The following is a 24156-nucleotide window of genomic DNA, read 5'->3' on the forward strand; positions in this document are numbered from 1 at the left end:
ATTCCAGTCCATATTTGCTAATACTGTCAAGTGGGTTTTGTTTATTTTTCTCCATCTAGATAGGATTTCTGATTAATTTACTGGTATGAGTGATCCAGCTGTTTCCAAAGCCAGTGTCGACTCCCTCAGAACTATTTTATATGAGTAACAGTCTTGATCTAAAATACATGAGTGCAGTATTGCACAGGGTGTATAAAACATGTGGGTTTGCTCTTGGAGGTAACAGCTGTAGAGGAGTATCCAAATTCTTCTCTTGTGGGAGCAACCACTTACTGACTAGAGCTATTCCGAGAGAAAATGCCGATTGAAGCAGTGACGTAAATGTGGTTAGCTGATACTTTGTTGGTCCTCTGACAAATACATCACCTACACAAAGTTGGTAGGGGTTTAAAACTATATGTAACACACTGCTGCAGAGCTGCCTGCCATCACCCTTTGCTGGAATTGTGCTTTCATCCCTATTCTGCTTTGTCAGAGTATGGAAACAGGACAAGTTATTAATTGCTAAATAGCAGTGGAAGTGGTGCACCCTGTTTATACAGTGAGCTTCCCATTCTCCAGGCTCTTTATGAAAATCTCTTTTTTATAGGATTCTACAGAACTGATTTACTGTAGAATTCTGTAATTTTCTTCTTAATCTTGTCCCCGGAGCTGCTTTGAGGTCTTTAGAGCTTTCTCATGGAGAGGGTTTGTTTGAACTGAAGGACATGCTTTGAGCATTTTTTCCTTTCCCTTCTGTCCTGAGTCCAGTGTGTCTGAAAGTGGAATCCAGTTTGCAGCTAAGCCAGTGGCAGCTAAATCAGTGCCTCAGTGTGCAGGGGAACCCAACACTGCAGCAGATACCACAGCAGTGCAAGCCACTGGAGAAGCTGTCAGCAAGGGTGTGTGTGTGAGGATGTACGTGACCAGGTAGCAGAGGGAAAGAGACTGTATAACCTTCCTGAATATCAGTAAATTTTACAACAGTGTCACTTTTAAGCCCCAAGGGGAAAGGGAAAAAAACCTCCAACAACCAACCAACCAACCAAAAAAAACAACAACAAAATAAAACCCTACCAAAAACATTTATTAAGATAATAAATGCCTCTAAAACACTGCTGAGATCCGTGGAAATGATTACAGGATACTTCAGTTTTAAGAGGTGTTTTAAGATCAATTCCTTGTGTCAGGATTTGCTTTGGTAATCCATGCAAGCTCATGATGGAGCTCAGTTATTGTTTAGACTGTATTTTTAGCAGCAGGGCCCTTGTGACTCCATGGCAATGTAATTTATGAGGTAGGACGCAACTCCTTAATTGTCTCTTGCATTGTAGAGCTGTACATGCTGTTCACTGCAGAATAAACATTCTCCTTCTTTATGGGGGGAAAAAAGGTCTGTGTCAACAGGACTTTCCAGCCTCTGGTCACATGCTTAAATTAGATCTCTGAGATGGGTTTCCTCTCAAACACATAAGCAGATGTTTCTCCAAAGTGGACAGTGTTCGTGTATAAATTCCTCATTAGTCGTGGGTGTCTTTCCCTCCTCCTCTTCCCAGTTTTTGGCTTAAAATGTTAAGCAAGAGGACCAAGAATGCTGACCCCTTAAAAACAGATAACTGGCAAAAGCACCATCAGGATGTCAGGGGGGAGCCTGTTCCAGCTCCCTGCTCCTGGTGCTTGGGTATTAATGGAAAGAGAAAAACAGAGCTCTGGTATTCTGAGAAACTTTAAAAACAAAACCAGAAATCGCTCTTGGAATGCCCTTGCAAGAAAAGCTTTCCCTGAAAAAAATTATCATTTAATCTCCCACCAGATTCAGTCTTTTAGGATTGCAGGGTGTGAATGAGTCCAACTCCGAAAAATATGTTTATGTTGCAGTTAGGGTGGTCACAGGAAACACCACAACAGTTCTTTTGGTCAGGTTTCCTTTCTAGGTGTCCTTATTATCCCCTTTGTATGGGAAAATTGGACACTTCTCAAAGGGAACTGTCAATTTTTTTTTGCTATAATGTTTGATAATGAGATTCTTCAGTGTTTGCTGAGGATCTGAAGGTAAAGACGCTATCACTGTAAATTTAAGATGCCATACTAGTTAATTCTCTCTCGTGTACACAGTCAAATATTTGGATTGAAACCGTAATTATGTTTAGCTATAAGACCTTTTGGACTTGATTTTTGCTGTGAATTGAGTGTTGATGGCTTTTTTTGCATGTTGAGTTGGAGAGCTTGGTGAGTTAACCATGGCACTCCCGGAGTTTTCAAATGCTCCATGTGTTTCCCCCACTTAATGTCCCTGGTGAGGTAGGACCCTGATGAAGTACAGAACCTCAGTCCTTCTGCGTGGTGTTTTTTGGAATTACAGTTGTGGTGGAAATGGTTAATGCAACTTCCAGCTCTGTAAAGCTGATTAGGTTGGAGGTAGAGGCTGGGAGATGGCAAAGCCTCATGTTGTGGATACACCAGCAGAGAAGCCCTTTTCTACAAGTAAAGTCTCTCACTGGATCCCTTTTGTGTTTGTTTTTTTTTCATACAGATGTCTGTATACTCAGGTTCTGTGAGATGTTCCCTACCAAAACTCTTTTTTTTTTTTTTTTTTTCTGCTCTGATTTTTTTCCCCCCATTTATTATGCAAAGGAATGGAAAACATTAAGACTAGGTCAGGAATTTTTATTGGCTTGTGGGAACTATTCTTGAACCTCTCTTCTAAAACAAGAAGATCACGTAACTTTTCATACACCCACATTTCAAATTTCTGAAGTTTTCCAACAGTAGCAAGGCATTAATACATTTGATTTCCACATGTTGGTGAGAGACATTGATATATTTGATTTCCAAATGCTGATGACAAGCATTGCTTTTGAGTTTTGAAGCTGAAGGGATCCCCTGAGCTGACAGACATGCCATGTATGGGCTACCCAAGAGCCTTCCAGCTTCCCTACCTGAGTCCATGTGACTGTGATGTGGCACTTGCGCCTGGTCCAGCAGTTTCCTTCCTCCTCCTCCCTTCCAGCCTCACTAGAAGATAATCTGTTGATACTGGCAGTGCATTTTGGTGCTGAAAACCAGACATTGTTTTCCTAAGAAGCACTTAGTTGTGTTTACTCGAGTTCATTGCCTTGGTTACAGGTTACAAGGAGGTTTTGTTACCTTTGCCAGCTGAGCTGCAAAGGTGCCAGGATGCCCATAGCAGGCAGGGATGATGAAGTGAGAGATGCATACGTCGTTTTTCCTGTCTGCATGACTTCAGATGGGTGTTACTCCATAGATTTTTATAGACTTTCTAGAACCTTAGAAGAATTTTGAACCTTATTGAAAAAAAAAAAAAGCTAGAGTAACCAAATATTTCTTCTAATATAAAGTATTTTTCAGTTTGTTTTTGTTTTTTTTTTTTTTTTTCTCTCCACAAAATGAGGCTTGCTTTGTCTGTTTCCACTGTTTGGAAAGGCAGCAGTAAATGTGATAGGGAGGGTCATTACCAAAATTCTAAGAATCATTAAATCAGGTAGGTAGACCTTTGAGATTGAATCCACCCCATAATCTGGCATTGACGAGTCCACCAAAAGCGATGCTACTTCAAGAGAGTAGAGGAAATGCACAACAGAATTTCATTTTTATATATATGATATAAGCTAAGTTAAATGCATAGGTGATGGATAGTGTTGGGAGGTGGCTGCTATATTGCTTGTGAATTATCACTGAGATGGGCAAGTCTGGAGCCAGACTGATCAAAGGTGCGGGTTTTTTCAGTGTTTAAACCTGGTAAAGGTTTTGCCTACTTTATTCCTGCTTGCATCCCGCTTCCATGCCTCTTAAACTACCTCTGGCACCCTGGAGACAAAAACAAGCAATTGAGTGAGCTGTACTGGGGGCCAGGCTTCCTTGGAATTTGTTATTAGTGATAGTAACATACTTGGAGGATGACTGTATGATCCTCCCCTCTTCCTTTTGATGCAGCTCCTCGGTAGCTGTGGGTAAACTGCGGTTCTGGAAAACTGATTTTTTAGGATTTAGGCTAGCATTTGTGGAGGAATGCACTGTGCTGGGTGCACACATGCATTTTGTGTGTGTGTGTGTGTTTGCAAAGGAAAGGTGTGTTCTCCCTGGGGAGATAAGGGGTCTGTGTCATTGGAATCAGAGCTGCTGTCCTAAGTGCAGTAACTTTCTTTTTTTTTTTTTCCTGGTTAGATATACTCAAGATGAACTCGCAGTTATGCTACCAGGTTTCTGAAAATGTCAGATGTCTTCTCCCCACCCACCCCCAAGTCTTCCATTAGGCTCACTTTAGCATTTTTGTACATGTAATACATATTTCCACAATAAACATTCTTCCTGCTTAGATATGTCCTGGAATTAATGGCACTCTTCCAGTGTCCTGTTTCAGAGGGGAAATACACAGACATAAGAACTGTCTGACAGTGCTGAATAAGTAAATAAATATCATGATACTTAGCAGAGCTTCAGATGCTTTGGCTTTCTTTCTCAATAGCAGGGATGTATGATGAGATGGGCGCAGCATTTTTGAGGGGGGTAAAAAAAGAAAAGGTAAGATTAATACCCACTTTCAGCCAGTGTCCTCCAGGTGCTGTGAGTGTCCCCTGCACCTCCAGGGCAAGGACTTTGAGAGAGCTCCCTGCTATCAGCTTAACGATGCTAAATACCCTTGGCAAGCAGTCAAGTAAGATGCATCACTGGCTTCCTAGGTTGTGGCTCAGCTCCTGTAGTCACAGAACTGTGTGCACTTGCTTTTTATTTAGCTGTGTCTGAAGGATCCAGTGGAGTGCTGAACACCAGGAGGGCTGAGGAAGAGAGAGTGTGCATGTGGGTGTACAGAGAATTCATGTTGTGGGGGAATTTGTCAGGACCTGGTTGGAATTCCGAGCCTCACTTCACATAAAATCAATCATAAGATGCTGAAGTGTGTGTTCAGAGTGCTGTCAGCTCTGTATTACTGAAAAATAGAAGTTTGCTAGCATTTAAAAGAGCTCTTTATCCTTCAGTTCCTACCCAGCAGGTCCATAGCACACTTGTTTGTTTGAGTTTATCCTGAGGTATGCACGAAGTGCTTCCTCAAGTAAACCAAATAAACCCAAACATCTTTGCTTGTACAGGGACTTGGAAAGTAAACGGGGAAAAGTGTGTGGGGATGATTTATGTCTTGTAAAGCGGGTGTATTTTCCAAGTGACAGTACAAAAACTGTACAGATTTGCCAGTGAATGTAAGGGGAGCTTAATTCTCGTTAAACAACAAAACCCAAAAGGAATTGTCGATTTGAAGCTAAGATGAAAATATTCATATTTTGTCATGCTCAGTTTTTATGATGCTTCAGATTCACACAGTTCACATCACTGTCCTCTGTTAGAGCTTCTACATACAAGGCAATGTGTATTTTTCCTGAAGAATTAACTCCAGTGCCTGGTCTGTGCTACCTTGGAGTGAGCTGCCTTAGTCCAGAAGTGCCTTCTTCACAGCTGAGCACCAAGCATTGCAGGAATCCCAAAATCAGACCTCACTGCATCAAAATGCTGAGTAGTCTCTGCAAATTAGGCATAACTTCTCTTGAACTCAGGGCTGTTCACAGAAGACAGACCTGCTTGGCACGGCAGGGCAGAGCAAGGATGTTGTCAGCACTTGGGAAGCATCTCCAGGCAAGCCAGCCAGCTGGGATTGGAAGCACCGCTGCAGGCCAGGCCAGGGCCTGCCTTCAGGTGCTGCAGATCTCTGTTGGTCTTTGCTCCTGCTGATGGAGGATAAGGAAGCACAGCAGACTGAGAACTTTATCAGCCTTAAATAATGGGCTTAGGGCTGAAGGTTATACCACCTGGAAAGGAGAGCGTTTCCTGATGGCGTTACATTGGCCTGGTTCCTGCTTTAAGTGTCAGCAATACCAGGGGATGAAATGAGTGTTTCTTAAATGTAGATTTAAATTACAGATGCTTCACAGAAACATACATTATTTCTATATCTGTTGGTTTCTTTATTTTTATACACATACTGTAGTGGATTTAAGTAATTTGACACTTATTTTTTAAAGCAAAGTTGGTTCCTTTACCTGGTAATGAAGGATAAAATAACTTGTAGACTCAACAGGGAGCTTTGGAGTTTAACGAAAGATATGACTTTGGAGACCTTACTGCACCCACACTTAAAGGAGGCTTATAGGAATGATGGGGACTTTTTTACAAGGACCTGGAATGACAGGACAAGGGGGAGTGGCTTCACGCTGACAGAGGACCAAGTTAGATTGGGTATAAGGAAGAAATTCTTCCCTGTGAAGGTGGTGAGGCTGTAGCACAGGTTGCCTGGAGAAGCTGTGGCTGCCCCATCCCTGGAAGTGTTCAAGGCCAGGCTGGATGTAGCTGGATGTTCAAGACCAGGCACCTCCTGGTGCTCAAGACTCCACTGGATCCTTCAGACACAGCTAAATGAAAAGCAAGTGCACACAGTTCTGTGACTACAGGAGCTGAGCCACAGTCTAGGAAACATTATGATTGCAACCTGGTCCAGTGGCAGGTGTCTCTGCCCATGGCAGGGGTGTGGAACTGGATAAGCTTTCAGGTCCCTTCCAACCCAAACCATTCTGTGGTTCTATGGCTTGTGTAAAACCAGTCTGTTTGGCAAGTGTAAATCTTCACCTGACTTAATCAGGGTTTCTCTCAGGGCCAGGGTGCAAGTAAGACATCCCTAATCCTTTTTATTTAAGGTAAGCATGTCTGGCCTTTCCAGGGACAGTAGGCTATGGCTGGGGTCCAGGAACTGCCAGTGAAACCAGCTGAAGCATTGCCCCCAAATGTAAAATACCGCCAGCGCTTCCAAATTGGCTAAAACACTGCCAGCAGCATGGGAGCGTGTGCTCTGCCAGCCTGAGGAACCAGATTCCTTGTACTGGATTGGCAGCTCATGGAAAAACTGAGCTCAGTTGCTGGGTGGAGCTTTGCAGGGCTCGCCGACCTGAGCCGGCTGAGCGGGGAGGAGAGTCAGGCCGAGTTGCTAAGGAGCAACCTGTTTTGCTTGCCGGAGAAAATCCGGTGCCAGGAAGAGGTGACTCTCCGTGTGCTCCATTGTCGCTGCTGCAGAATGGGAACGGATAAAACGAGCTGTTTAAACTTGGGCGGTTCTCCCTGCCCCGATGGTTTCCTCCCTGACCTCTGGGAGGGGGGATAGGTGTGTGTGCGCTTGGGAATCGAGAGGTGGTTTGGACGAAATCGGGTGGAATCAAAAGATGGCACTAATTTCTCTGGAGGCAAGATTCTGCTCTGACAGTGCCCTGAATTGTTCTTGGGGTATTGTCCCATTTAAAACCATTTGTGTCTTCTAATCCTTCTGTGGTTTTGGCTCATCCAGCTCATCACAAGAGACCTTTTGAAATGCAGGATGTCCTTTTTTTGACGAGCCACTATTCATGTTTGTGCTTCTGCAATATGGTCAGACCTTGAATAGATGCTTTTAAAAATTATTATTCTTGCTTAGCGTGTAATGCCATTTCTTACAGAATAAAACCAACACTAGCTAATCCAGCGTGGATAGCTTGTTTTAAGCTCGGCTATACACAACCCAACCCACCATACCGATATAATTGCAGCAATTAACAGCAATTAGGCGGTTTATTTCTGCCCCGCAAACGCCGCTCGGTGCGAATGTATATTTATAAGCATCTGTCCAGCGTGTTATCTGCCAGCGCGCTGGGAGCTGCGCGGATATGCAGCCTGGAGGGCGGGCGTGCGCCGAGTTGTTGGGATGTTCCGGGGGTGTTTATCTTCCTCGGGCACGAAAGGGAGGCGGTGAGGCTTGCAGCCGCTCCGGGAGTCGCTTTCCGTGGTGGGTTTCGCAGCCATGCCCGGCGGCAGGTGTAGCCCCAGGAGCGCTCGGTCCGGCCCCGGCCGGGCAGCGCAGTCCCCGCTCCCCGCTCCGCCCCCGGGCCGTGCCGGGCGGGTCCCGGGCGGGTCCCGGCGGGGACAGACGGCGGCAGCGGCACAGCGGGAGCCATGGAGGCGGCCGCCGACTGCCTCAGCCCGGCCGCCCAGCAGCAGGTAAGGCCGGGGGCTGCGGGGGCTCGGGCGGCGGGGCAGCCCCGCACTCCACGCGGTGGCCGGGGCCGGCCGGGGCTCACCCGAGGCTTGCTTTGGGAAATCACTGACCTAAACGTGAGCTGCTTGCTGCGCGGTCTGCTCCGGGAGCAGTCGTGCCAGCGGAACCTGTAAAATGCTTTCTAAACCAAGTGTCGGAACAGCCCGGAGTGACCATCAAATGGTGGTGGGCGGGTTAGTCATCCCTGGACACGAGCTGTCACTGGGGCTCGCCACTGTCCCTGCACGGAAGGGAGAGGAGCTGTTAAGCCAGCGGCGCTGGTACGTGGGCATTAGCAGCGAACCCTTAAGTTTGCGTGTAGACTAAGGTTCATCAACCTGCTGCCTTTTATTCGTAATTTGCATTTAAGAGAAAGGCGAGGAGTAAAGCAGGATGTGGACTGACCGAGCCCTATGTGATTCACTGGCTCATTATCATATGAGTAAGTGGTGCAAAGTGTGTTTGTATTTATAACTCAGATGCAAAATATGTCAGATAATTATGCTGGTTTGACCTCTAAGCATAGAAGTCGTTATAGACTCCCTTGTTTCAATGCTGAATAGCATGTGATAACTCCCCTGTGAGCTCCTGAAACTTACCGGTTTAGGTCACTTGCTGCTCATGTAGAGGTGGGAAAAACATTGCCATGGGTTAGCTGTTAGTTCTACCTGGTAGCTGTGTTGGTCAGCTGTGTTACAGTACTATTGCAAATCAGGTGCTGCTTGTCTAAATAGACTTTAAATTATGTAGAAGTGCAACAAACCTTGTCAGATTTTTGTCTGATTAAGTATGACTTGGATAAACAGAATGAACAGTTGTATAGCATCTGAGGAAAAGCCTTTGCCTGAAGAATACTGGAATGGCACGGCATCCATCATGAAAAGTTATGCTGGCCCCAAAAGTGGCTGGCTGGCTGTATCTTAAGCACACTGGCAAGAAGTTTAAATCAGCCTGAGAATAGTTATTGCTGAAGCACGTAATAGTGGTTGTATACAGTGAGCAGGTGTAATTTAGTTGGGCAGACTTGTGTTTTAAAGCTTCTCTGGCAGTGGGATCAGAGAGCTTTTTGGAGTGTGGTTTGGTGCTGGCAAACTAACACTTCAGTCCTCTGCAAAAAAATACGATACTAACTTTGATTACTAGTCTTAGAAACAGGTAATTTTGAGTACATTGGAATTAAGGGGTGCTTTGTATAGATGGAAAACTCTTACACATGTAACTATGTGGCAAGTCAACATAGTCATTTGTCACTCAAAAAAAGCAGCATAACTTCCTGTCTTTGTTGGCTGTTTCTTGGGGCTGCCAGGCGAACAATGAACCCCTGGCCTTTTCAGAAGGGAAAAGCTCTGAGAATGCACACCTTCAGGATGTGTGTCATTGGCCCCTACCTTAGCAAGTCACCTAAATAATTCTCTCATCGAAATGATAATGACCGTGCAGCTTCCCCGATGCCGCGCTTGGGGCAGGAAGCCGTCGCTTCCATGACAGTTGTGCGTTATAGCCTGGCCACGGGCGCAGCCAGACCTCGCCTTGTCTCCAGGAGTGATATTTAAAAAGGGAGCGTGAGGGGTAACTCCTCAGCAGTTGCACATCTCATACTCCCACCTCTCCCCGCTGCTCCGGGCCCCAGAAGATGCTTCTCACCCTTTCCAGCCGATATCCAGAACCTGGTTTAGTTTTTTTCGGATGTAGCTGTGCTTCGGTAGTGAACCAGGCAGTGAAACCTGCTTAGTTTTTCCCTGTTCAGAGCTAAATACACTGAACTCCTTTAAGTCAGGGTAAAGATCTGCTGCTGCACAGGACTGGATTTTTATTTTCAGACTGAAGTGACCCTTAAGCAGGAGTGTCAAGTGCTGGGCAAGTAGACCAGCTAAAGCAACGAGCACTTTGTGGTTCAACAGTACCCTTGTTTCAGGGCTTAGTGACTATAAGTCATTCTGAGCAACTGCAATAAAAGACAAAAATTAAGTGCGTGTATTTGTAGTATTTGAGAGAGTTACATAAATGAAGGTGATGATTTTTCAGCTGGTGCACAGTTCTGTGTTCATCTCAGCAGTGTGGTTGCCATCTCCTCTCATTTTGCCCACGGGGCTTTAAAGAAGCCTCTTAGGGAGGTGTTCTTTGGTATGACGTGCTCAGTGAGGCTGGAGCTGGCAGTTCTTGTGAGATGAGCAATACTTCATAAAAGGGAAGTTGCAAAAGCTTTGTAATGAGTGCAATTAGGCTTCATATTTTTATTCTTCTCTTTTTGCCAGTGATCTGTCACTTTTGATTGAGGCCTGTATTGCTCGCTGAGTCACTAGTGAATTTTAGGTGATTTTAAGATCAATTCCTGAGTCTTAGTGATTTTTAATTTTTTTTTTTTTTTTTATCTTGAATCCCTTGAGTAGTTATTTATGCCTTAGGCAACCTAAAGACTTTCATTTTAGCTTTTATAGTCTGAATTTCAGAAGTCTGTGTGAATTTTGGGGTGGTTTTATAATGTTCAGCAGCGTCTCTTGGAGGCTGTGATGTCTGTCTCTGCTACTGCCCTTAGAGGTAGTGGCTCTGATGAGCACTTGGACTGGATGAAGGCCAAAGTCAGGCAGGCAAAGCCTGTTTTGGCTTGGTCAGCACAGAGAGAGAAATGTAAAGTTAAGGTTGCTGTTTGCAGGGCGTGCAAGGAATCAAGGTATTTATAGCACAGAGCAGAGTCCAAAAGTTTCAAAGAGTGTGGTTTGACAAACTCAGATGAGTTTAGTCACACCCCTGTGTTTGAGGAAGGGGTCCATAATAAGTCCGACACTCGTTTGTGTTAGTCTAAAAGTCTAGTTTGTATTTTTATTGTCTTAAAGATTTTCAGATTGGCTGTGAATGAGCAGGTGGGGGTGGCAGTGGAGGGTGTGTTTTAGCGGGATATCTGTACCTGTCTGTACCTGAGCTGTGCTTTTGCACAGGAAAACCTGTGCATAAGAGGTCCTGTTTGCCTCCCACACTTGCTGCAGAATTTGCTGGATGTTAGAATGATACCAGACTTTGGTTTGATTTTGCTAACGTTGTACACAGTGTAGGGACTCATCCCTGCCCTGATGGTTTTACTTCCTCTGAGCTCACAAGCGATGCCAGGTTTGTCACTTATGCCACCACCAACAGAGTATAATAATTCCATCCACCAAACCATGTCAGAAACAGGATTATGAAAGCCACAGTTTTTTCATTTAATGACCAGCCTGACTATAGCATAATACATTTCTGTTGAGTTGGAGAACACCTGCATCACCTCAGATACTGAAGTCTTTGCATGTTTCTTGTCACCCTTTCTCTCCTTTTGCTGTGGACTCAAAAACCCTTTAGGAAAGGATGGCCTGTTTCTTACAAACCGCCTTAGTCCAGCACAAATGAGCTGGGGTTTTGTCAGGAACCACGGTGAGAGTAATTGTGTAACCATCTAAATGGCACCCAGACACCCTTGAGAACATGTTTAAAAATGTAACAGCCCAGGTCACTTTGTATTTGATGCAGAACACCAGACCTTAAGGCACAGCATCCTTCTGACGTGCAAGGGAGCCAAGAGCAGTTCAGCATGATGTGTGGGGGGGGATTTATTCACTGTGAGGATGGTCAGGCATTGAGACAGGAGCCACCAAACCTGGAGGTTTTCAGGAGCCAGCTGGGCAAAGCAACTGATGTGAGTTTGATGCTGACCCTGCTTTGAGCAGGAGGGTGGACTGGGGACCTCCAGAGGTTCCTTCCAGCCCAGATAATTCTGTAATTATTTGTCTTGACATGATAAAAATGAATTGCCTTAAAATATTAGTGTTCAGGGTGGAATAACAATTCAAATTCTTACAAAAGTGGTACCAGTATGTGTTAACAGCAGATTTTTAACTTAGAGTTCAAGGATCCAGAATACAGTTTCTGTTGTTTGTGTTCAGAGATACTTAATGCTGAAGAGCCATGTGGTCATGGAAAGAAAAAGTTCATAAATAAACAATATGCTTGTTCCAAGACGTAAGCCATTGTTAGTCAAAGGTGCTAAGTGAAAAAGTGTTTTTCTTCTTATAAAGTTTGCAGATTGGAGATCTGCAATGAACAGGTGGAGGACTGCAAAGGTGAAATAGAATTAATGAGGTGCCCCATGGATTGCTTAAAACTGAAATGCATCCTACTAAATGACAGGTTATATGGGTGATGTTGCATAAAGTAAAATTAATTTAAAGTACTGCAGTTGGTATCAGTAATCTGGGAACTGGTGAGCCTCATTCTCGGGGAGGCCTGAGAATAACTGGCTAAATTTATAATTTCTATTCCTATTTTTCAAATTGTTTCATTTCATATTATATTGTGCTTCTGAAAAATACGTAATTCTGCAACATAGCTAGATATTGTGCAAATCCTTTTACCCTCATGATATGAGGAAAGCAAGGGGAATACATATACTTTTCTGTAGTACATCATCTGAATTTTACATAAAGGCATCCAATTCTAATGTGAAAGCTCAGCTGGTTATTGAAATTCATGAGGATGAGATCCACAATAATATTAACATAAAACTAATCTTGTTTCCACCTCTTTCTGTCGTGGGGGAAGTTTGAGAGACACAGTCTGTACTGTTTGGTGTCTTTTGCTTATGGAAACTTTAGGGCCCTTTGTTTTCCGTAAGGGAAAAATAGTTTGCTCAGATGTTATTCTTCACCTGTATCAAGTGGGATCTGCAAGTGCTACCGTTTATTTTTAAATAAACAGAAAGGAATCGCGTCAAGTTGCTATCATACTTGTTTGGAGAGCAGTGATTTCTTACCTTTAGCATACATCTCGGGGCATGTTTACATAGTGGGTGTCATAAACAGATTCACACACTGCAGGTGGATCATAACACTGCCTGGCAGGGATTCTGTGGAGGATTTGCCTGGCAGCAAGGCTGGGGTGGTGTTGGTTTTGTTTTGGTTTGTTTTTTTTTTTTTTTTTTTTGGACAAACTGCTTCAGGTTGGGAAGTGCTGTTAAACACTTCTGGGAATGCATGCTTGCACCCTGGAGCCTGCTGTCACCTGGCTCCGTAAGTAATAGATGACGAGAGGGAGAGGGGGGTGGTTTTGGGTGCAGATGTGGAGGTGTGAGTTTCTGTCCATGGCAGAGCCGGTTAACTCAAAATTCAAGCCATGAACTCAAAGGAGAGCAGCACTCTGTGCAAAACCAGACTGTCTCTCTTTCTGCCATGAGCTTTTTCACTCTCCGAGAAGGTGTTTTTCTTTTTTATTATAAGTAATTTTTCAGACTGAAGCTCACAGAATCACAGGATAATTGGGGTTGGGAGGCACCTCTGGAGATCATTCAGTCCAAACCCACTGCCCAGGCAGGGTCACCTGGAGCAGGAGACACAGGAACGTGTCTGGGTGGGTTTGGAATGTCTCCAGAGAGGGAGGCTCCACGAACTCCCTGGGCAGTCTATTCCAGTGCCACCCTCTATGGAAAGAATTTCATCCTCACGTTAAGGTGGACCTTCTTGTGATTTAGTTTATGGCTGTTGCTCCCCTTCCTGTGGCCGGGTACACCTGAAAAGAGTCTGGCACCATCCTCTTGACACCTGCCTTGGAGATATTTGTATGGACTGATGGGATCACCTCTTGGTGATCTCCTCTTCTGCAGACGGAGGTTTTAAGATGTACTGCATCACAAGGCTCCCTGTCCTCCCTACACTTGGTTGGTTTTCAATAGCTCTTTTCTATTAGTTGCAAGTTCCAGCCAACCTACAAGGCAATTTTTGGCTCTTTTTCTGTGTTTTGTGCTGTGTTTTTGAAGGCCCTCTTCCCCAGGCTTGAGTGGTGAACACACTTACAGAACGGAAAAGAAATTATACCTTCCTTTTTTTCTGGTTTCCCTTCTGTTTAGAAGCACTGGTGAAAACATCAGTGTTTTGATTTCTCTGTGTGCTTGACCTTGATATTACTGCAGTTTTTCCTGTAAATTTAGGTGCTGTACTTAGAGGGGAAAGTTTCAGAAGCAGAGGAGTTGGGTGTAACACCAGGGTGACTGGCTGAGTGATGTCTTTGACTCCCTGCTGAGCTGTTCTGAATTCTGCTGGGTGAGCTGCTCACAGCTGTACTGTACCAAGCCTGAACTAATTTCACATTTTCCTCTGTAAGACCTACTGGCTTTGCCTGGGATTTAAAGCAGAATATTAAAAATGTTACTGCAATGTATAGCATGTTCCAGCACTTCCAGCAGGGCTGAAGTGAGGAAGCACTCCCTGAAGGCCTGTTCCTGGCAGAATTCCACTCCAGAGAGGTTTGGACGGGAATACGGAGTTCTGGAGACTTATAATTGCATTTTCTCAGGTTCCCTACCCTCCATCGTTTCAGCCTTAGCTGTGCACAGTCATGCTGAACAGCAGTGTTTACCCAACCCCTGTGCCCAGGTATGTGTGCGCAGTGTCAGCTGTGAGGAAAAACGGCACACGGTGTGTTTGCTGCTGGTCAAATTAATTCATCAATAAAAAACAATCCAACACCGCAGGGGAGGGAAAAAAAAAAAACCACCCAAACCAAAAAGAGCAAAACCCGCCTTTCTTAAGTAAATCTCCCTGTTTCCTCTCCAGCCACACAAACAGTAATTAAAGAGACACAGAGCGCTTTTAAACACAAGTGCTAACGAGGGTTGTGCCTGCGCGGGGGTGTATTAGCTGACTGTGAAGATAACACGTTAGGGAAGGCAGGGCCATTACTTGCAATAGGGAATTAACTCCTACGGATGTGTTTACAGTCTTGCCGAGTCAAGCCTCCTCGTTTCATGCCCTGCTTAACAGGTGTGTTTCACGCTGGATTGTCCAGCTTTCATTTCATTCCTGTGTTCCCGTTCGCAGGCTGAAGCGAGGCTCGCGGCGAAGCGAGCGGCGCGGGCGGAGGCACGGGAGATCCGGATGAAAGAACTGGAGAGACAGCAGAAGGAGGTAAGGTCAAGGCTCTGGGGGGTGTTTGGGCTACATGCAGGGAAGAAGAGGATCAGAGATTCTGGAAGAGAGGGTTAATCTATGTTCTGTGGAAACACGTACAGTCTGCGTGGAACTAATGTTAGTCGTAGAACAGCCTGGAAAAAATATGGATCGTGGCAAGGATTTTATCTTGCTGAAGCCAGTGTAATTATTCACAGAGAATACTGGTGGTTAGTAATTATTGCTTAATATTAAACTTTGAAGTATGCAGCTTCTTTGTGTGTGCATTGGGGGTGGCGGATTCTTATCACTTTGTGAGAAATCTAATGAATATGGAAGACTCCTGGCCCTTGTATAACTCTATTGTGAGTTGTTCTGCTTTCTGCTGTGAGGCTGATATTGGGCTCTCCCTCAGTTTGTAAAAAGGATGGTCTGCTGTTGGCAGGAGCAGCGACAGAAACTGAACTTGGCAAAGCATTACTTTCTCCAAGGGATTTGGATTAAATGCCTGCTTGTAGTCTCTCCCAAATTCTGGAAGAGCTGGTTGATTTATACCACCAGCAGAGTTCCTGTGCCTCTGCCTGTCAGCACGTGGGAGGTCATGGGCTTCCAGCACAGGAATGATGTTAAAGACCAGAAAGCTTGTCCTGCTCCTGCTGTGTATGACAAGTACTCAGTGTCACTGCTACAAGAAACTGGGAGCAGCATTTGTTCAGGAGCTCTAGAAGATTAACTGGTGCTATTGGCACGGGGCTGCAAGCAGGGGTTGGCACAGGTGAACTGAACCAAAAGGGCTTAAAACTTGTATTTGGTGATGTTGATTCAGTGAAACAGCAGAGTAGGCATTACAAGGCCAGCAGTAATAACAATTTAATTTTTTCAATAGATTTTTGAGGGCAAAGGATAGGGAATCTGGGGTCAGGGTGTGGGAATACACAGTAAGAACAATTGCACAAGAGCATGTAGTGACAGGACAAGGGGGAAAGACTTTACAGTGAAAGGGAGTATGTTTAGATATTAGGAAGGAATTCTTCCCTGTGAGGGGGATGAGGCCCTGGCACAGGTTGCCCAGGGAAGCTGTTGCTACCTCATCCCTGGAAGTGTCCAAGGCCAGGTTGGATGGGGCTTGGAGCAACCTGGACTAGTGGAAGGTATTCCTGCAGGGGGCTGGAATGGGATGATTTTTAAGGTTCCTTCCAACCCAAGCCATTCTGTAATTCAGTGATTCTACATCTGTGCTTTAGGGTGCATAGAAGTCAGGATTCAGCGCAGCTTCTAAGCAGTGAATCAGGATGTGATAGCAGGATATGGATGAGAGGGTGATGGCAGACCAGCGTCAGTGCAGGCAGCAGCAACCAGCCCACAAAAGAAGCGCTTGGGCAGTTCACCCACACCCAGCTTTTGGAGCGTCTCCTCCAGGTGGGGCATGTCTGGATGTGTCTCAGCACCCTGTAGCCACGGCAGGGTTTGAGGCACCTGCAAACACAGCAGCAGTGAGAGCTGTGGGGGAGCCTTGCTGCAGACACAGAGCTCGTGGAAGAGAGAGAAGCCTTTTCCTGCTGCATTTGCTGCTTTCTAAAGGATGTTTTTTGCAACCTGGCCCACGGTCGGGAGGTCTAAGTGTTGGCACTGCCAAGCTGCCGACAGCCCGGTGGGACTTGCCAGGCAGCCCGTGGGAGGGCTTGTGGTAAACAAGCACCAGGTGTTTTGTTTGGGCAGGAAGGTAAATACCGGAGTCATGGCAGCTGACACGGTCTAATTTACAGATAACTTGAGTGCAGCTGATGACCCCTTTGAAGATTAAAAGCTGATGCTGCAAAGGGTGTCCTAATAAACCGAAATTTTGGTCTGAAAACTAAAGCTTGCGTGCATGCTCCTGCAGTTAATAACTGAGGAGCTTGTGATCTGGAAATCTGTGACAAATTTCCTAGAGATAGGAATCGAATAGGACAGGATGTCCCTCTGAAATACCACATTCAGTGAAAGCTCAGCCAGATACCCACCACAATCTGCTTTGTAATTCACTGGCATAAACGACATAATATGACTACACATTTATTTTGTATTTTGCAAGCTCGGATATTCTGTAACTTTTCCAAAAAGCTCAATCTCAGCCTCCAGATGCCAGGTAGAGCTAGTTAGGGTTGCCTGGAGGAAGTTTTTCCTTGCCACAAGTATCCTGCAGGTATAATAAAAAAGACAGAAAATCTCAAGCAGTGATCAACACAAGAGATTTGGCCCCTACCCCTTCCTTGTTGGGGAACCTACTGTACCACTGATGCCTGTACAGCTTGTCCTCTGCCATCCTCATTTCCCTTTGCAAACTTCTCAGAGACTTAAAGAGCACTTTTCCTCTGCTGGCATGTTAAATAACCAGAATTTAAAGCACTTGCTTTACTACTTCAGAAGGCTTTTTAGAGCCAGCTGTGGCAGTTAAAAAGCAATAAATAAATTTATTGCATGTGCGTGTACTTGTTCATGCTTAAAGCGCTGTACATGCCCTGGCAGGCTTTCCTGTGGAGCATGGATTACTTGAAAATACATTTATATTGCTGGTCTGGTTTAAAAGTTTCCAGGTGCTACCATTACAGGCTGTAACCATGGCAGTGTAGCCCTCGCTGGCAGAGAAGCAGAGTGTTTTAATAATTTGGATTTGGCAACTGGCTCCTCTCCTGCCCACCCCGTAGTATTAACGACATTTCTTGATCTTGTGCTTCATTTTCCTCATTTTAAAATAACCGGGTGACTTTTGCATCACGAGTCTACACATATGATGGAGAAATCATGTAGCAGAAATAGATGGGCTTTTGGCAGAAAGCATTTGATTGCAGGGGGAGATGCGGGAAAAGCTCCTGTGGAAGGAAGGCTGCAGCCAGTTGCTGTGGTGGGGCAGGATTGCAGGTGTGTCCCAGAGGTGGTGTCATGGCATCACCTGGCACCACCTCATGCCAGGCAGCAGAAGGAAGGATAAGTGTACCAGTGGTTTGGGTTTCTGAGTTTTTCTTCTCCGAGGAGAGGAAGGTAAGGAGAACACAAACACAAGTTTATAGTCAAGTGTAAACTAGGTAGATGAAAAGTGTTTTCTGAAGCTGAAGAAAGAAAATAAGCACAAGAATCATGATCTGATCACAGAATCCCAGAATGGTTTGTGTTGAAAGGGACCTTAAAGCTCATCTTGTTCCAGCCCTCTGCCGTGGACAGGTTCCACTATCCCAGGTTGCTCCAAACCCCGTCCAACCTGGCCTTGGACACTTCCAGGGATGGGAATTGCCCACAGCTTCTCTGGGCAACCTGTGCCTGGCCCTCACCACCCTCACAGGGAAGAATTTCTTCCTAATATCTAATCTAAACCTACTCTCCGTGAATTTGAAGCCATCACCCCTTGTCCTGTATCTCCAGGCCCTGGTAAATAGTCATACCTCATCTTTCCTGTCGGCCCTTCAGGTCCTGGAAGGCCACAATTAGGTCACGCTAGAGCTTCTCGTCTCCAGGATCAATTCTCTCAGCCTTTCCCTGCAGGAGAAGTGCTCCATCCCTCTAATCATCTTGGTGCCTCCTCTGGCCACACTCCAACAGCTCCATTTCCTTCCTGTGCTGGGCCCCCAGAGCTGGAGGCAACTCTGCAGGTGGGGTCTCACCTGAGCAGGGCAAAGGGGCAGAATCCCCCCCTCCCCTGCTGCCCACACTGTGGGATCAACCCAGGACATGGTGGGGTTCTCATGAAGATAAGGGGAGTGATCACTCTTGAATCACATATATGTGAATAAATTTGTATATTTAGTAGAGAATGTGCTCTTGTTGATAAGGCTTCAGGAAAGGCACAGATCTAGCCAGTGTAACAGCTTGAATGTTTCTGACTTCTCATTCAGTGCTGCTTTGTTGCTGTTATTCACCAAAGATGTAAATAATTAATCTGGAAGCCTGGATAGGTTTGCTGTTTTGCTTCTACACACAGTAAGTCACTGCAGGAGAGCTCTCATTGCCAGTGCATGTTCTGAGCTGAAAGGACAATTACATTAGATGGTACTTGTTCCCTTCCCTGTTTGCACACAGCTGTTACCCACCAGCTGGTGGGAGTCAGAGCAGTGATAGGTTCTCTCTTACCACACCATGCTGCCAGGGCCTTTAAACATTTGGTTTCCGGGTGCAGAGTCTGAGTCCAGTCCCTTTGGCTTGTACTTGTGCTTGGTCCTGAGACAAATGCTTGTGTACACTCAGATATTTATTGTTAATTCAGGCAGAAGAGCAAGTCAGGAGTTTTCAGCTCAGTTTTCCTGAGTAACAAGTTGTTAATTCTCATGGGGCTACCAGGTAAAATGAAAAGAATAGTTTTTTTTCCTGTGCATTTTTTTTTTCCTTTTTCTCAGAAGCTCGACATGAGATGCATTAAAGCCTTTTTTCCCCGAGCAATATTTAACAGGAATGTTTCAAGACACGTAAAAGCTGCAGTGTTAGGGCTAATTGTAGAGAATGTTTCCTGTAGGAGTACCTTCTGTGTGTTCTGCTGGCAAGGCTTTAAATGTCTCTTGGAGGACTAACACTTGGAGACCACAGTTTAAGCTGATATTAGTGCCTGAAGTGAAAAGACAGTGATCTCCTCCCACTCCTTAATCAGCTGGATAAGGTTCCTCCTTGTCAGTTTGCACATTAGATGAGCCCTCTAGTTCGAGGCAAGTGCACTGTGCTGGTCTCCTGCCTTCATTTTCAGCTCTTGTTTTAAGGGCACAGCACAAAACTTGCCTTGGCTGTTTTGTAAATTCCTTCTTTACCAGCCTACTCGCTTTTCCTCCTTTGGATTCGTGTTTCTTTAGAATAAAGTATGCCACCAATACTTTGTAATGGAAAAGAAAAGCTAGAGAAGAGCAGAATTCTTGTGGCTTGAATGGGAAGGGTGAGACTGACTGTGAAACTCGGTGCTTACACACGCAGGGAAGAAATGAAGAAGGTTTCTGATGGTTAATCTGTACCTGTCTTACACAGCCAGTGTGAAGATGCAGAGGAAAATTTGGAAAGGGACAACGCTGAAGGTTTTTTTAGTAGACTCTGGACTTCTGCCACCTTCTAATGATGTATCACTGGCTTGTTCTGTGCTGTTCTAAAGCTATTTCTATGAAAAACGTTATTTTTGTGGGAAAACATCTGTGATGGGGAAACCAGGAAAGCAATCTACCACTAATACTGTGGACAAAACACATGTTTGGGATTTTTTGTCATACCCTAATACAGGAACGAGCTGTTTAAGACATTTGACTGCTTAGGTTTCTGTTGACTCCTAAGCTTTTCGGGGGGGCACACCTGCAATAGGAATTATTGTTCAGAAGTGTGTTTTCTCCTGTAACATACCATCTAAGGAGGACAGTGTCATCACAGAACCCTCAAGTGGTTTGGGTTGGAAAGGACCTTAAGAATCATCTAGTTTCAACCCCCCCTGCCATGGGCCGGGACGCCTCCCACCAGGACACCGCCAAGGGATCAGTCACTTGGGAGCAGAGCTGTTGTAATGCCTGTTAGCACTCAGAACTCCAGGTTTTATAAAACACTGGAACAGTTACGATGATGCACTTGGCCCTATCCCTGTGCCCTTCTCCACCTCCTTCCGTGGTGCCTGGTCTGAACAAGGACCTCCTTGTTATCTTGCCTGTTGGCAATCAGGGTCCTGGGCACAAGACTCCTTGCGTGTCTTGCTTTTGGACTGAGTGGGAATACCTTCTGTGCCAAGCCTGAAGCACTGGGGTTTCAAAAATAAGACTTCCACGGTGTTGCCTGAAAGCACGGGCGAAAAATCAGCACCGAAAAGTTAAAGCCTAAAGGTTAAACAGCCGCATGGTAATTGCGACAGCTGAATCTGTGGTGTTTGGCTTCTGTGTATGGACAAAAGGCACGCTGTGTGTGCCACAGAAAAGCCAGAGACTGGAACTGTGTGCAGTCTTGGGAACTGTGGGAGCACCTAGGTAATTTTCTTCTTCAGGGCTTTCTTGGGAGAAGGTAAGCGAGGCAGTTAATTTGTGTGGGAATGGTGGTTTTAAATGTGGCTCCTAATTATGCCCCCTGCGCTTGTTGGAGTGGGAATTAATGGTGCTCAGGTATTAAGCTGGGTTCTGCACTTGTCCTTCGTGAAGGGGAACCTGATCAGGAGGGCAGGGATTGAAAAATGTATGTTCAACTTCCCAGAGCTGGGATCTGGATTTCTCTGAGGTGTCTCAGAGAGCGGTGGGTGGCAGGGATCCTCTGAATACCCCAAAATACAGGAGACTGACTACCCTGCTGCCTGCTGACCCACTGGAGGATTGGAGTCGGAGCAGTGTATGTTCCCTCCCCCCTAGAGCAGCGGGCTGATGGTGTTTACTAAGTGTCTGTGCTTGTCTCAGAAGATCAGCAGTGAGGCAGCTGAGGACTCTCAGACCAGAGCTGGGATATGTTTCCTGAAGATCCAGAGCTTGGTGTTCAGCAGGGAAGTGGGGAGAATGAAACTTCAGCTTCCTTCTGGATTTGTGTAGCCAGCTAGGTGTTTTTTAAGAAAAAGAGTTCTTTGGGTTTTTTGAACCCAGGAGGGTTTCTGGCTTTAGGAAAGATTCTGTTTTCATGTGGGTTCACAGAGCTGATCAGTCAAGGGCAGCTCTCTACTTATTCAAATTCAGATGTAGGAGAGTGACCGTAATGCTGTTGTGCATTATCAAAGTGCTCCAAGATTATCGAGCAAAGAGTCAGCAGTGTATTTATTAAGGCCTGAAAACAACATAAGGCTCCCTGGAAACATTAAAAACTGAAAAATCAACCTGCAGAGATCCTCCAGTGCTGGCAATGTATTTGTAAGGAATTTTCCAGGAGCTGGTGATCCTGTACATAGGTGAAAGGTGTGTAGGGTTGGTGGTTTTGTAACTGTGCTTCATCCCTTAAGGACAAAATTTGTCCTTTAACTACAGAAAAACTGGGTTTTTTGATGCTGTTTGCTTTTGTTTTGGTGGTAGATGCACGGCTGTCATCCTGGGTGAATATTTGGGCATCCATTCCTGTGATGAAGGAGGCTGGGAAAGCGAGAGGATCTGGCTCCCAGCTGGTTCGGGCTCTGGCCTGGTGCAAAGCCTGGGGAGCAAATGTCCCATGTGCCTCTGAGGGCCTGGTGGGAATGGAAACAGGAATGCTGTGTTGTAGCTGGGTGCATGGAGCAGGCCTACAGTGCAAACGCTGCTTTTGTTCTACCTAAATCTACAGGACTTCGATGTGCACTTCTTTGTATTCATGTTTTGCTGTATTTTCTGTAAAAATTATGTTTTTTCCCCTCTAGAATGAGCTGTGAAATGTTGCATTGCTATGTATCCATTCATGCTTAGCTTTGTTCCTTGTTTCTTTCCTTTCCCTTTTCCCTCAGATCTATCAGGTCCAGAAGGTAGGGCTTGCTTGCTTTCATTCCTGTTTGCATGTGTTCCTGTGTTGTGAGTCGTGCAAGAATTTCAGAATCACAGAATCATTTAGGTTGGAAAAGACCTCCAAGGTCTTTGAGCCCAACCTAGAAAATCCTCTAAAGAATGGGAGATGCACAGCAGGCTGTAAATTTCCATGCAGTTCTGCCCTTCCCTCCCTTAGTCTTGTAGTGTGGATAATAAAGGGGAGTGGGGGGAAGATGACCCATGGAAAATGTCTGGTCAGGCACTTAATCTGATCTTTTTCTACAGCCTGTTTGGCCAAAGAATAAGCAATAAGCAGAAGAGTGACTTGGCAAAGCGGGGTCACAGGAGGGTACGGTGGCTCCGTGTGTCACCCAGAACCACACAGACATTTGTGTGCCAAAGGCCAAGAGTATCCCTGGAAGTATTTTGGGCTGGGCAAGCATTTAACAGGTGCCAGCAGGAAGAACGACTTTCAGATGACTTTGTTTGCAGAAAGTCACTGAAGGAAATCAGCGATGCTGTGTTTGAATTCATAATCTTTTGGTAAATAAACCAAATGACCTTCCTTCCATTGGCACCTAAGCGGTATAAGTGCTTTTACATTATTTAATCCTCTCTCAACTCAATTTAAAGTCATGATCTCTTCCCTCCTCCCAAGTTCCTTTTCGTGGTGGTGGCCGAGATGATGATAGTAGTAGGTCTGAGGCCACTTGATATGTAGCAACAGAGGTTTTGGAGTTTGTTTGTGATGTTTGGCCGTTCTACACTTACAGCATGTGAACTATGTGGTACCTAGAAACAGAAATAGCTCCAAAGAGGATTTGCAGGGAGGGAGAAAGCACATATTTCTTCAAGCCTGCCCTTTTCTCCCTTATTAAATATTTCCTTTTTGTTTCCTGAGATATTTTGGTTGCTTGCTGAGTGATGAGTGTGTCCTAAAACCACGGCGTGTTTGGTTTTGTTCTGGCACTCCAGCTGCCCTAACTGCATGTTTCAAGCTTGACTTAGCAGTGCATGTGCTTCTTGGAAGTGCTGTTCTCCTCTTTGAGGGCGTACGTATATGAAGAGAGCTGCTCAAATCATGTGCTCTGGTATTTAACCCTGACCCCATCGATTGAGCAACAAATGTATCTTACTCTTGGTTTTATTTCTGGAGTTGACCGCGTAGCGAGTGACTCAACGTCTGCCCATGGATCAACAGGCTCGTTATTAATCTCCTTTATGGGAACTAATTTAACCTGCTGGTGCAAACACAGCCCCGTGGGAGCCCAGGAGGTTGTTTACTGTTGGTGTCCTGACATGGATGAGAAGATAAGTGGGTTATCCTCCCAGCATCCCCGTAGTGAGTTTGCAAGTCCGGCAGTTTCGCTGTCGCTTAGTGAGCAAATCGCATCTGGAATTCTCTCTCAATGGTATTAACGTCATTAATTATTTAATTTTAATATCACTTTTCAGGGTAGAAGGGAACTTGAGTCTGGCAAGGGCCTCTAACTGAAGCCTAAGCCACTATTTCTTCCTTTAACCCATTCGAATCAGGCCCCTGGGGACAGAACAGAAGAGTCAGTGCACAGAAAGAAATAGGAAGGGGCTGAGGGGTCAAAATACTTTAGGCTTCAAAAGCTGCCAGTTCAGTCCCATATGACATGTGCTGCTTAAAAGATAATAGATTAAAAACAGTCTCAAGGCAGTTGCATTCATTAAGATTTTTCGTTAGGGGATATTAAGCACGTGGCCGTGTAATTTGAAGTGGAGGAGGAGAAGCCTGTAAGTGGAACTTTAACTGTGACACAGCAAGTCTTATAAGGGGTATTTCCTT

General features: G+C 45.2%; 1 protein-coding gene across 8 annotated transcripts in view; it reads left to right on the forward strand.

The window, feature by feature from the left end:
* Nucleotides 1-24156, forward strand: part of LRRFIP1 (LRR binding FLII interacting protein 1) — a 111438-nt gene that overhangs the window by 32133 nt on the left and 55149 nt on the right. For 4 of the 8 annotated variants that reach the window (XM_027890326.1, XM_027890319.1, XM_027890320.1 and 1 more), the window contains exons 2-3: nt 14884-14970; nt 22322-22339. In XM_027890326.1, the coding sequence (XP_027746127.1) occupies nt 14884-14970; nt 22322-22339 (105 nt within the window). Of the gene's footprint in view, nt 1-7929; nt 8008-14883; nt 14971-22321; nt 22340-24156 lie in introns of those variants that run through there. The other 4 variants (XM_027890327.1, XM_027890324.1, XM_027890322.1 and 1 more) reach the window with 2 other exon arrangements.

This window comes from Empidonax traillii, unplaced genomic scaffold (assembly GCF_003031625.1).
Source record: "Empidonax traillii isolate 1590-97213 ecotype Southwest subspecies unplaced genomic scaffold, ASM303162v1 scaffold284:size1552100, whole genome shotgun sequence".
Taxonomy (NCBI): Eukaryota; Metazoa; Chordata; class Aves; order Passeriformes; family Tyrannidae; genus Empidonax; species Empidonax traillii.